Source organism: Lipophrys pholis, assembly GCF_963383615.2.
Source record: "Lipophrys pholis genome assembly, contig: SCAFFOLD_46, whole genome shotgun sequence".
Taxonomy (NCBI): Eukaryota; Metazoa; Chordata; class Actinopteri; order Blenniiformes; family Blenniidae; genus Lipophrys; species Lipophrys pholis.
In genome coordinates this window covers 23,210-35,000 of record NW_028292308.1, presented here as the reverse complement: position 1 = coordinate 35,000, position 11,791 = coordinate 23,210, and the positions used below count along the sequence as shown (strand labels likewise).

Genomic DNA, 11,791 nt, shown 5'->3' with positions numbered 1-11,791 from the left:
GAGAGGGAGGGACTGAATGATGGAGGGAGGGAGGGACTGAATGACGGAGGGAGGGAGGGAGGGACTGAATGATGGAGAGAGGGAGGGACTGAATGATGGAGAGAGGGAGGGACTGAATGACGGAGGGAGGGAGGGACTGAATGATGGAGGGAGGGAGGGAGGGACTGAATGATGGAGGGAGGGACTGAATGATGGAGGGAGGGAGGGAGGGACTGAATGATGGAGAGAGGGAGGGACTGAATGATGGAGGGAGGGAGGGACTGGATGACGGAGAGAGGGAGGGACTGAATGATGGAGGGAGGGAGGGACTGAATGATGGAGGGAGGGAGGGACTGGATGACGGAGGGAGGGAGGGACTGAATGATGGAGGGAGGGAGGGACTGAATGATGGAGAGAGGGAGGGACAGAATGATGGAGGGAGGGAGGGAGGGAGGGAGGGAGGGAGGGACTGAATGATGGAGGGAGGGAGGGAGGGACTGAATGATGGAGGGAGGGAGGGAGGGACTGAATGATGGAGAGAGGGAGGGAGGGACTGGATGACGGAGGGAGGGAGGGAGTGAATGACGGACGGACGGAGGGAGGGAGGGACTGAATGATGGAGGGAGGGAGGGAGGGACTGAATGATGGAGAGAGGGAGGGAGGGACTGGATGACGGAGGGACGGAGGGAGGGAGGGACTGAATGATGGAGGGAGGGAGTGAATTACGGAGGGAGGGAGTGAACGAGGGAGGGAGTCTGGTGGTGGTGGTGACGCTGTCTCCTGTCAGGGACGAGGACATTGAGGTGTTGACTGATGATGGAGGGAAGGGAGGAGGAGAAACGTCTCCTAGTAGGACGCTCAGCAGGACTCCCAGGTGAGGGCGTACATGTCCGTGTCAGCCAATTAACACCGCCGCTCCTCCAAAGCCACGCCCCCTGTCCTCAGAGTCACTGTGTGTTTCTGTACAGCAAGAAAATGTCCCAGCAGCCTCCTGGTGGTCTCCTCGACTCCATCTCCAATATCTTCGGGTAGGTGGACCTTTCCCTGTGTGTCTCTGTCCCCCTATCTGTCTCCCCTGTCAGCCTCCGTGCCCCGTCTGTCTCTTTCCCGCTTCATCTGTCTTTGTCCCCTTATCTGTCTCTGTCCACCCCCATCTGTCTCCATGCCCCGTCTGTCTCTTTCCTTCTGCATCTGTCTCTGTCTACCCCTGTCTGTCTCATCGGGATTTTGAATTTGGTGTCAATCTGTGGTGGACCTCGGTTTTGCCAGACCTGGTCCTTGTCCTGGTCCTGGAGGCCTGGGTGATCCTGATCCTGTGCTGTTCTTCCCAGCAGGCGTCGACCTGCCAACTCTCTGAGCTCGTCTCCAGAGAGCACTGAGCCCCCGGGTGGAGCCTGTGCTGAGGTCCGGGTCCCCTCCACCGCGCTGCACGCCTTTGTGAGTCCTCCCAGCCCCCCCACACCCCTCATGGTTCCCCCACACCCCCTACAGCTCCTCCATACTGTGTGTGTGTGTGTGTGTGTGTGTAGGAAGCTCATGACGGTGAAGTCAATGCAGTGAGGTTCAGTCCTGGCTCTCGTCTCCTAGCAACAGGGGGGATGGACCGTCGGGTCAAACTGTGGGAGGTGGTCGCTGGTGAGTTTGACTCTGCAGCTGGTCAGATGTGATGAAGGTCAGTGATGAACAGTAAAAGGTCTGATTACCCACAATCCTCTCCTGCGGCCCCCTGACTCCCAGCAGCCCTGCTGTCTTGTCCCATCGTGCTCTAGTGCTGCATGGTGGTCCAGCAGCTGCTGACACACAGGAAGTGACATCACGGCGAGGCTGCTCTCAGAGCAGCAGCCTCTGTGTGAGTGACATCCAACAGAACCAATCAGCACGGAGCGTGGGGCCGAGGAGGGGGAGGGGGGCTGATCTCAAGTTTTCAACCTGAGACCTTCGTCGCATCGCCCAATCACAGACCAGATCTGTCCTCATTGTCCTCTGTCTGTCCTCATCATCTTCTGTCTGTGTGTCCTCATCGTCCCCTGTCTCTCTCCAGGTCGCTGTGAGCCAAAAGGAGCTCTGACCGGCAGCAACGCTGGAATCACCAGTATCGACTTCGACAGCGCGGTGAGTTGTCATGCAATGGGACTGCAGCCCTGTCCTGTCCTCTCTCTCTTTGTCCTGTCCTCTTGTTCTTCTCTCTCTGTCCTCTCTCTCTGCCCTGTCCTCTCCTTCTGTCCTGTCCTCTCTCTCTCTGTCCTGTCCTCTCTCTCTCTGTCCTGTCCTCTCTCTCTCTGTCCTGTCCTCTCTGTCTGTCCCCTCTCTCTCTGCCCTGTCCTCTCCTTCTGTCCTGTCCTGTCCTCTCCTTCTGTCCTGTCCTCTCTCTCTCTGTCCTGTCCTCTCTCTCTCGGTCCCATCCTCTCACTCTGTCCTCCTGGATCCTCTGGACCTGCTCCACCTTCAGGGCTCCTACCTCCTGGCTGCCTCCAACGACTTTGCCAGTCGTATTTGGACGGTGGACGACTACAGACTGAGGGTGAGTCTGAGTCTGTGTGTCAGGTTAGTCACATGACGAGTCATCTCCCCCATCGTGCCTTCTCCCCCTTCGTACCCTCTCCCCTGTCTCACTCTCTTCCCCGTCTTACGCTCTCCCCCGTCTCACCTGTCCTCAGCACACACTGACGGGTCACAGCGGGAAGGTTCTGTCCGCCCGCTTCCTGCTGGACAACGCCCGCATCGTGTCCGGGAGCTACGACCGCACGCTCAAACTATGGGACCTCCGCAGCAAAGTGTGTAAGTGCAGGGCGGGGAGCAGAGCTCACAGCCGATTGGCTGACAGTTTACGAGTGGCGGCTGGTTGAGTGGCGGCTGGTTGAGTGGCGGCTGGTTGAGTGGCGGCTGGTTGACTGGTTGGCTGGTTGACTGGTTGGCTGGTTGACTGGTTGGCTGGTTGACTGGCGGCTTGTTGAGTGGCGGCTGGTTGAGTGGCGGCTGGTTGAGTGGCGACTGGTTGGCTGGTTGACTGGCGGCTTGTTGAGTGGCGGCTGGTTGACTGGCGGCTTGTTGAGTGGCGGCTTGTTGAGTGGCGGCTGGTTGAGTGGCGGCTGGTTGAGTGGCGGCTGGTTGACTGGCGGCTTGTTGAGTGGCGGCTGGTTGAGTGGCGGCTGGTTGAGTGGCGACTGGTTGGCTGGTTGACTGGCGGCTTGTTGAGTGGCGGCTGGTTGAGTGGCGGCTGGTTGAGTGGCGGCTGGTTGAGTGGCGGCTGGTTGCGTGGCGGCTGGTTGCGTGGCGGCTGGTTGAGTGGCGGCTGGTTGCGTGGCGGCTGGTTGAGTGGCGGCTGGTTGAGTGGCTGGTCGGCTGACTCCTCCTCCTCACCTGTGCAGGTATGAAGACGGTGTTCGCAGGCTCCAGTTGCAACGACATTGTGTGCACGGAGCAGTGCGTCATGAGCGGACACTTTGACAAGAAAGTCCGTTTTTGGGACATCAGGTGAGTCCATGAGGGTCTGACGGTCCTGGTGTCTCTCAGGTTCTGGTGGGGGTCCTGATAAGGTTCTGGCAGGGGTTCTGGTAGGGGTTCTGATATCTCTCAGACCTGATGGGGTCCTGGTGTCCCTCAGGGCGGAGACCATCGTACGGGAGCTGGAACTGCAGGGCCGAGTAACGTCTCTGGACCTAAACCACGACCGAACAGAGCTGCTGAGCTGCTCCAGAGACGATCTGCTGAAGATCATCGACCTGCGAACTAACGCCGTGCGCCAGACCTTCAGGTCAGTTCACCCGTCACCGTGCCGTCCCACCACGCCTCCACAGCATCGTCCCACCACGCCTCCACAGCATCGTCCCACCACGCCTCCACAGCATCGTCCCACTAGGGCTGAACGATTAATTGCATTTGCGATAATATCGCTATATGATAAAACTGGATTTTCTATTCGCAAGGGCTGCGATTCGACTGCTCACGTCATCTAGTCACGTGACGACTTGCGTGTCCTGCGCGTGTCATCTCCCTGCCTTGCCCGATCCAGGATTGGGTTCTGATATATCACTGATCAGAGGTTCCTGCTCCATGATCCTGGTCTGCTCCATGATCCTGGTCTGATCCATGATCCTGGTCTGATCCATGATCCTGGTCTGCTTCATGGTGCTGAAATGATCCCCAGTGTTTCCCTGCTGCTGCTCTGCTCGCTGGCTGCAAACTGTGGACTGGATTTCCTGAAGGGAGGCGGGTCTCAATGAGACCAGGAGGAATGAGGCAGGAAATCCAGTCCACAGTTTGCAGCCAGCGAGCAGGCTAGGGAAGTAGCACTGTGCTATCCAACTTTTCATGGCAACATGTTGCTGTTTGGAGGGATTTTAGTCTCACAACACCACAAAGCAACGCAGCAACGTGGATGTTAGCAAAGCAACGCAGCAACGTGGATGTTAGCAAAGCAACGCAGCAACGTGGATGCTAGGAAAGCAGTTGTACAGCGAGGCGGTCGCTTTGTCAACAGACGTCACCGTTTTCAGCCTCCAGCTCTGGGAGGAGAACGGCGCTGACCGCGGCATCAGAACAATGAGCAGCAGCTCCTCCAGGCTGTCAGCAGGAGATTCACACCTCCATGAAGCTGCGTCCTACTCCACGCTAAACTCCCTGGAAATAGTCCCAATCATTTGTGTTTCCCCAGGAATCAATAAAGTGATTCTGAGGTTCTAAAGATAGAACTAGTTTATTATGAGATGATGACGTCACTCAGACCCCCACATTGTCCACCTGGAACAAAGATACTTTGATCTTTAATGTCCAGCCTGCATTAGTAGAGTGACCCAGCCTGGTTTAGGGCTTTGATCAGCACAATGGACCAGCACTTGGTCAAAACTGCAAGTCACAGTATTTAGTAAGTTTACTACTGTAATTGAAGTAGAAGATAAATAATCTGTCTTTCATATTAATACATGCTTCATTCTACTTTATCTTAACCTGAGCCGAGCCTATAAGAAAGAATAATTCATGTAGAATAAATCTGATATTGTTTATTATAATACACATTCATTTATTGCTTGTTTGTTGAGAAATACATGAGAAGAGTACTTTGAAAAAATAATCACATATTAAATCACAATATTGAGGAAAAAAATCGCAATCGGATAATTTTCCAAAATTGTTCAGCTTTACATCCCGCCACGCCGCCGTCCCGCCATACCACGCCACCGTCCCGCCATACCACGCCGCCGTCCCACCACCCCGCCGTCCCGCCATACCACGCCACCGTCCCACCACGCCGCAGTCCCGCCATACCACCCCGCCGTCCCACCACCCCGACATCCCGCCATACCACCCCGCCGTCCCACCACCCCGCCATCCCGCCATACCACGCCACCGTCCCACCACCCCGACATCCCGCCATACCACCCCGCCGTCCCACCACCCCGCCATCCCGCCATACCACGCCACCGTCCCACCACCCCGCCGTCCCGCCATACCACGCCACCGTCCCGCCACGCCACCGTCCCACCACGCCGCCATCCCACCACACCACCGTCCCGCCACGCCACCGTCCCGCCACGCCGCCGTCCCACCACCCCACCATGCCGCCGTCCCACCACGCCGCCGTCCCGCCATACCACGCCGCCGTCCCGCCACCAATCCAGGTTCATGTTCTAACTGACCCGTTCTCTGTTTCAGCGCTCACGGCTTCAAGTGTGGAGCAGACTGGACCCGGGTGACATTCAGGTGAGTCCTCCCGTGGAGCACGTGACCCCCAGTCCAGGTGACCCCCAGTCCAGGTGACCTCCAGTCCAGGTGACCTCCAGTACAGGTGACCTCCAGTACAGGTTACCTCTAGTACAGGTGACCCCCAGTCCAGGTGACCTCCAGTACAGGTGACCTTCAGTCCAAGTGACCTCCAGTACAGGTTACCTTCAGTACAGGTGACCTTCAGTACAGGTGACCCCCAGTCCAGGTGACCTTCAGTCCAGGTGACCTCCAGTACAGGTGACCCCAGTCCAGGTGACCTTCAGTCCAGGTGACCTTCAGTCCAGGTGACCTCCAGTACAGGTGACCCCCAGTCCAGGTGACCTCCAGTACAGGTGACCTCCAGTACAGGTGACCTTCAGTACAGGTGACCTCCAGTACAGGTGACCCCCAGTCCAGGTGACCTTCAGTCCAGGTGACCTCCAGTACAGGTGACCTTCAGTCCAGGTGACCTCCAGTCCAGGTGACCCCCAGTCCAGGTGACCTTCAGTCCAGGTGACCTCCAGTACAGGTGACCCCCAGTCCAGGTGACCTTCAGTCCAGGTGACCTTCAGTCCAGGTGACCTTCAGTCCAGGTGACCTCCAGTACAGGTGACATCCAGTACACTGTTTTTCAGTCCTGACGGCAGTTACGTGTCCGGGGGGTCTGCTGACGGAGCGCTCTACGTCTGGAACGTCCTAACGGGAAAACTGGACCGGACTCTGGACCGGAGCCACAGGTGAGGACAGACGGAGGATACAGTCTGAAGTGGTTGTCATGAAAACGGGCCTCGGTGATCTACTTCTTTACCAACACACCAACGTGTTGCTCCGGTCATTTAAATTCAGACCGGTGTAGTCTGGTCCAGACCGGTGCAGTCCTCATGGACCAGATGAGACCAGCATGGAAGTGGCCATGAGAAGATGATAAATAACTTTGATATTTTGAGTGTGCTATGGTGAAGCTAAAACCGGCAGGAAACATAAACACAGTGACTGAAACTACTTCCTGTAGGATTTTAGAAATAAAGGAAGGTTGGACGTTGATACTCAGTGACTGAAACTACTTCCTCAGCCATTAACTCGGTGACCTGGTCTCTCTCTCTCTCTCTCTCTCTCTCTCTCTCTCTCTCTCTGTCTCTCTCTCTCTCTCTCTCTCTCTCTGTCTCTCTCTCTCTCTCTCTCTCTCTCTCTCTCTCTCTCTCTCTGTCTCTCTCTCTCTCTCTCTCTCTCTCTCTCTCTCTCTCTGTCTCTGTCTCTCTCTCTCTCTCTCTCTCTCTCTCTCTCTCTCTGTCTCTCTCTAGCTCGGCCATTAACTCGGTGACCTGGTCTGACTCGGGGACGTTCGTTGCCAGTGTGGAGAAGAGCAGCCGGGCCGTCCTCTGGTCAGACATGTGAGATGGGCGGAGACTCTGTCCTCATGAAGAAGATGATGATGATGAAGGTGGCCCACGCTCGGAGACAGATGAAGACATGGTGTCTGATTGTGATGGACAGTTCTTGTTTTTTTTTTACTTGTCAAGTTTCAGTCCGTGGCTGTCACTCACCCAATAAAGTCTGAGTACTTCTGAGTACTGATTGTAATGTGATTACATCCGTATGTTTCTGCTTTTTCTACACTGTTGGGGACTCCGTCTCCATGGAGACCAAGAGTTTGGTGTGCGTCTCTTCTTGCTGCAGTCAGCACTCGCACTGCTGAGTCTGACAGGAAGTAATCCTCTCAGCCGCCGAGGACAGACACACACACACACACACACACACACACACACACACACACACACACACACACACACACACACACACACACACACACACACACACACACACACACTGTGTAGGAGGTTCCATGACGTGAACCAGGTACATTTAATATCAGTGTCACCTGGTCAAAGATGGCTGACAGTGTTACCTTGGAGACACTGGAGGAGTTGTGCTGCTGTGACTGTTTCCATGGAAACCCTTTCAACAGGTTCATTGAACTGAGCGCCTCATTAACTCCTGACTTAGTGGAGGAGTTACTCTGCCGGGGCTCTCCATTTCAATTACACATTTTATTCACAATATTACATCCAAAGTCTCACACACTCACTATCACACTCGATCACTATCACACTCGATCACTATCACACACGATCACTATCACACTCGATCACTATCACACACGATCACTATCACACACTATCACACTCGATCACTATCACACACTATCACACTCGATCACTATCACACACGATCACTATCACACTCGATCACTATCACACTCGATCACTATCACACACGATCACTATCACACACTATCACACTCGATCACTATCACACACTATCACACTCGATCACTATCACACTCGATCATTATCACACACGATCACTATCACACACGATCACTATCCCACTCGATCACTATCACACTCGATCACTATCACTATCGATCACTATCACACACGATCACTATCACACACGATCACTATCACACTCGATCACTATCACACACTATCACTATCACACATGATCACTATCACACACTATCACTATCACACACGATCACTATCACACACTATCACACTCGATCACTATCACACACGATCACACTTGATCACTATCACACTCGATCACTATCACACTTGATCACGATCACACTTGATCACTATCACACTCGATCACTATCACACTTGATCACTATCACACTCGATCACTATCACACTTGATCACTATCACACATGATCACTATCACACTCGATCACTATCACACTTGATCACGATCACACTTGATCACTATCACACTCGATCACTATCACACTTGATCACTATCACACTCGATCACTATCACACTCGATCACTATCACACTCGATCACTATCACACACTATCTCGATCACTATCACACTATAACAGTCACACAATCTCTCACAATTAGGGAGGAGAGTTGATTTGATTTTTCTGATTCCAATTCTGTTTAACGATTCAATTATCAATTCTAACGATTTTATTTTTTAAAGTTGAATGAACAGGTAGATTACTCGGGTGGGAATTGATAAGATTTTATAAATTCTAACGATTCCTGAGTTTTGTTTTGAAGGGAAAAAGTAGTTTTACAATCTTCTGCACCAGAAGGAACAATTAAATTTTTTCCAAACATGAAACTTGAATTCTAAAAAACAACAGTCAGTGTGTATTTGCCTTCTTTGCCCCCTGGAATTTACCCTTTTTCATATTTTGTGCTGTTGACAAGTGAAGCCTCTCTGGGGGGCGGAGCCTGGAGAGGAATGAGGAAGTGACGTAGCAGGAGGAACGTTCTCTCGGTCTGCAGGGATCCTGTTTACATGTTGTGTTGGTGCTTTTTGTGAGGAGATATTCAACACAGAATGATCTAATACATAGACATACAGTAGTAGACCTCTAGGACCTCTAGTAGATTGTGTATGTCTACACAGTAGACATACTCTAGTAGAGCGTTTACTACTGTGACAACTAGGGGCTCACACTATAGTAAAGATCTACTAGCATATGTCTATGCTGTCGGCTCGTTGGAGGACACATTCACACACGGGACAGACTGATGGAGTTCATTTATTAAAAGTCCCTCATTAGTCCTCAGAGAGGACATTTCGTCACCAAATGGACCGTCTTCAGCAGCCACACAGGGTGGTGCTCTGGGGAGGTGATGGAGGCCGGAGGGTGTCGCTCTAGAGGAGATGGTGGAGGCCGGGGGTGTAGCTCAGGAGGAGGTGATGGAGGCCGGAGGGTGTCGCTCTAGAGGAGATGGTGGAGGCCGGGGGTGTAGCTCAGGGAGTCATGGTGCAGGTTGCTCTGACTATCAGAGTAACCCGGAGTAGAACCAGCACACGGAGGGAGAGAACATGAGAACTCCACACAGAAAGGCTCCTGATGGGATTTGAACCCAGAACTTTTTTTTTTTTAAACTTGGACCTTGTTTCTGTGAGGACAGGCTGTGGGGACAGACTGTGAGGACAGACTGTGGGGACAGGCTGTGAGGACAGACTGTGGGGACAAACTGTGAGGACAGACTGTGGGGACAGGCTGTGGGGACAGGCTGTGAGGACAGACTGTGAGGACAGACTGTGGGGACAGACTGTGGGGACAAACTGTGAGGACAGACTGTGAGGACAGGCTGTGAGGACAGACTGTGGGGACAGGCTGTGGGGACAGGCTGTGAGGACAGACTGTGAGGACAGACTGTGGGGACAGGCTGTTGGGACAGGCTGTGGGGACAGGCTGTGGGGACAGGCTGTGAGGACAGACTGTGAGGACAGACTGTGGGGACAGGCTGTTGGGACAGACTGTGGGGACAGACTGTGAGGACAGGCTGTGGACTCTGTGGATTCAGGACGTGGTGAGAGGAACATGTATCACCGTCTCCTATTATCTAGTCCTTTATCGTCTCCCACTTCAGACCTTCTTCCTCCATCTTTTCTCCTGGTTGGAGGAGCTCTGCATCGCAGTGTGACGTCATGCTACGTCATGCTACGTCATGCTACGTCATGCTACGTCATGCTACGTCATGCTACGTACCGCAGCGCGACTTCACGTCGCGCTGGAAATGAATCGTTAAGAAGAATCAAACACATTTAAGGTGCACGATTCCCATGGAATTGATCTACTGGAACCGGTTCTCAGTCAGAACCGGTTTTCGATTCCCATCCCTACTCACAATCACTCACAATCACTCACAATCACACACAATCACACACGATCACTGACAATCACTCACAATCACACACAATCACTGACAATCACTCACAATCACACACGATCACACACGATCAAACACAATCACACACAATCACTGACAATCACTCACAATCACACACGATCAAACACAATCACTCACAATCACTGACAATCATTCACAATCACACACAATCACTCACAATCAAACACGATCACTCACAATCACACACAATCACTCACAATCACACACAATCACACACGATCACTCACAATCACACACGATCACTGACAGTCACTCACAATCACACACAATAACACACAATCACACACAATCACTCACAATCACACACGATCACTGACAGTCACTCACAATCACACACAATCACTCACAATCACACACAATCACACACAATCACACACGATCACACACAATCACTCACAATAACACACGATCACTGACAGTCACTCACAATCACACACAATCACTCACAATCACTCACAATCACACACAATCACTCACAATCACACACAATCACACACAATCACACACGATCACTGACAATCACTCACAATCACACACAATCACTGACAATCACACACAATCACTGACAATCACTCACAATCACACACGATCAAACACAATCACTGACAATCACACACGATCACTGACAGTCACTCACAATCACACACAATCACTCACAATCACACACGATCACTCACAACCACTCACAATCACACACAATCACTGACAGTCACTCACAATCACACACGATCACACACAATCACTGACAATCACACACAATCACACACAATCACTCACAATCACACACGATCACTGACAGTCACTCACAATCACACACAATCACTCACAATCACTCACAATCACACACAATCACTGACAGTCACTCACAATCACACACGATCAAACACAATCACACACAATCACTGACAATCACTCACAATCACACACGATCAAACACAATCACTCACAATCACTGACAATCATTCACAATCACACACAATCACTGACAATCACACACAATCACTGACAATCACTCACAATCACACACGATCAAACACAATCACTCACAATCACTGACAATCACTCACAATCACACACGATCAAACACAATCACACACAATCACTCACAATCAAACACGATCACTCACAATCACACACAATCACTCACAATCACACACAATCACACACGATCACTCACAATCACTCACAATCACACACAATAACACACAATCACACACAATCACTCACAATCACACACGATCACTGACAGTCACTCACAATCACACACAATCACTCACAATCACACACAATCACACACAATCACACACGATCACACACGATCACTGACAATCACTCACAATCACACACAATCACTGACAATCACACACAATCACTGACAATC

The 11,791-nt window shown here is 52.0% G+C and overlaps 2 protein-coding genes across 7 annotated transcripts in view; one reads left to right on the top strand and one right to left on the bottom strand.

Moving 5' to 3' along the window:
* The window catches only part of LOC308127987 (uncharacterized protein), a gene marked incomplete at both ends in the record, with an annotated part of 1,035 nt that extends 404 nt beyond the window's left edge, over positions 1–631 (bottom strand). Inside the window, 3 exon segments of the mRNA XM_080493655.1 lie at positions 46–101; positions 397–468; positions 470–631. Coding sequence (XP_080349781.1) covers positions 46–101; positions 397–468; positions 470–631 — 290 coding nt within the window.
* atg16l1 (ATG16 autophagy related 16-like 1) overlaps positions 1–7,272 on the top strand; it is a 15,759-nt gene extending 8,487 nt beyond the window's left edge. For 3 of the 6 annotated variants that reach the window (XM_080493641.1, XM_080493643.1, XM_080493644.1), the window contains exons 9-20: positions 767–853; positions 948–1,007; positions 1,314–1,416; positions 1,509–1,614; positions 2,021–2,091; positions 2,429–2,500; positions 2,637–2,757; positions 3,348–3,453; positions 3,584–3,733; positions 5,632–5,679; positions 6,318–6,419; positions 6,984–7,270. In XM_080493641.1, the coding sequence (XP_080349767.1) occupies positions 767–853; positions 948–1,007; positions 1,314–1,416; positions 1,509–1,614; positions 2,021–2,091; positions 2,429–2,500; positions 2,637–2,757; positions 3,348–3,453; positions 3,584–3,733; positions 5,632–5,679; positions 6,318–6,419; positions 6,984–7,077 (1,120 nt within the window). In that variant the 3' untranslated portion in view covers positions 7,078–7,270. Of the gene's footprint in view, positions 1–766; positions 854–947; positions 1,008–1,310; positions 1,417–1,508; positions 1,615–2,020; positions 2,092–2,428; positions 2,501–2,636; positions 2,758–3,347; positions 3,454–3,583; positions 3,734–5,631; positions 5,680–6,317; positions 6,420–6,983 lie in introns of all 6 variants that reach the window. The other 3 variants (XM_080493639.1, XM_080493640.1, XM_080493642.1) reach the window with 2 other exon arrangements.
* The last annotated feature ends 4,519 nt before the right edge of the window (positions 7,273–11,791 follow it).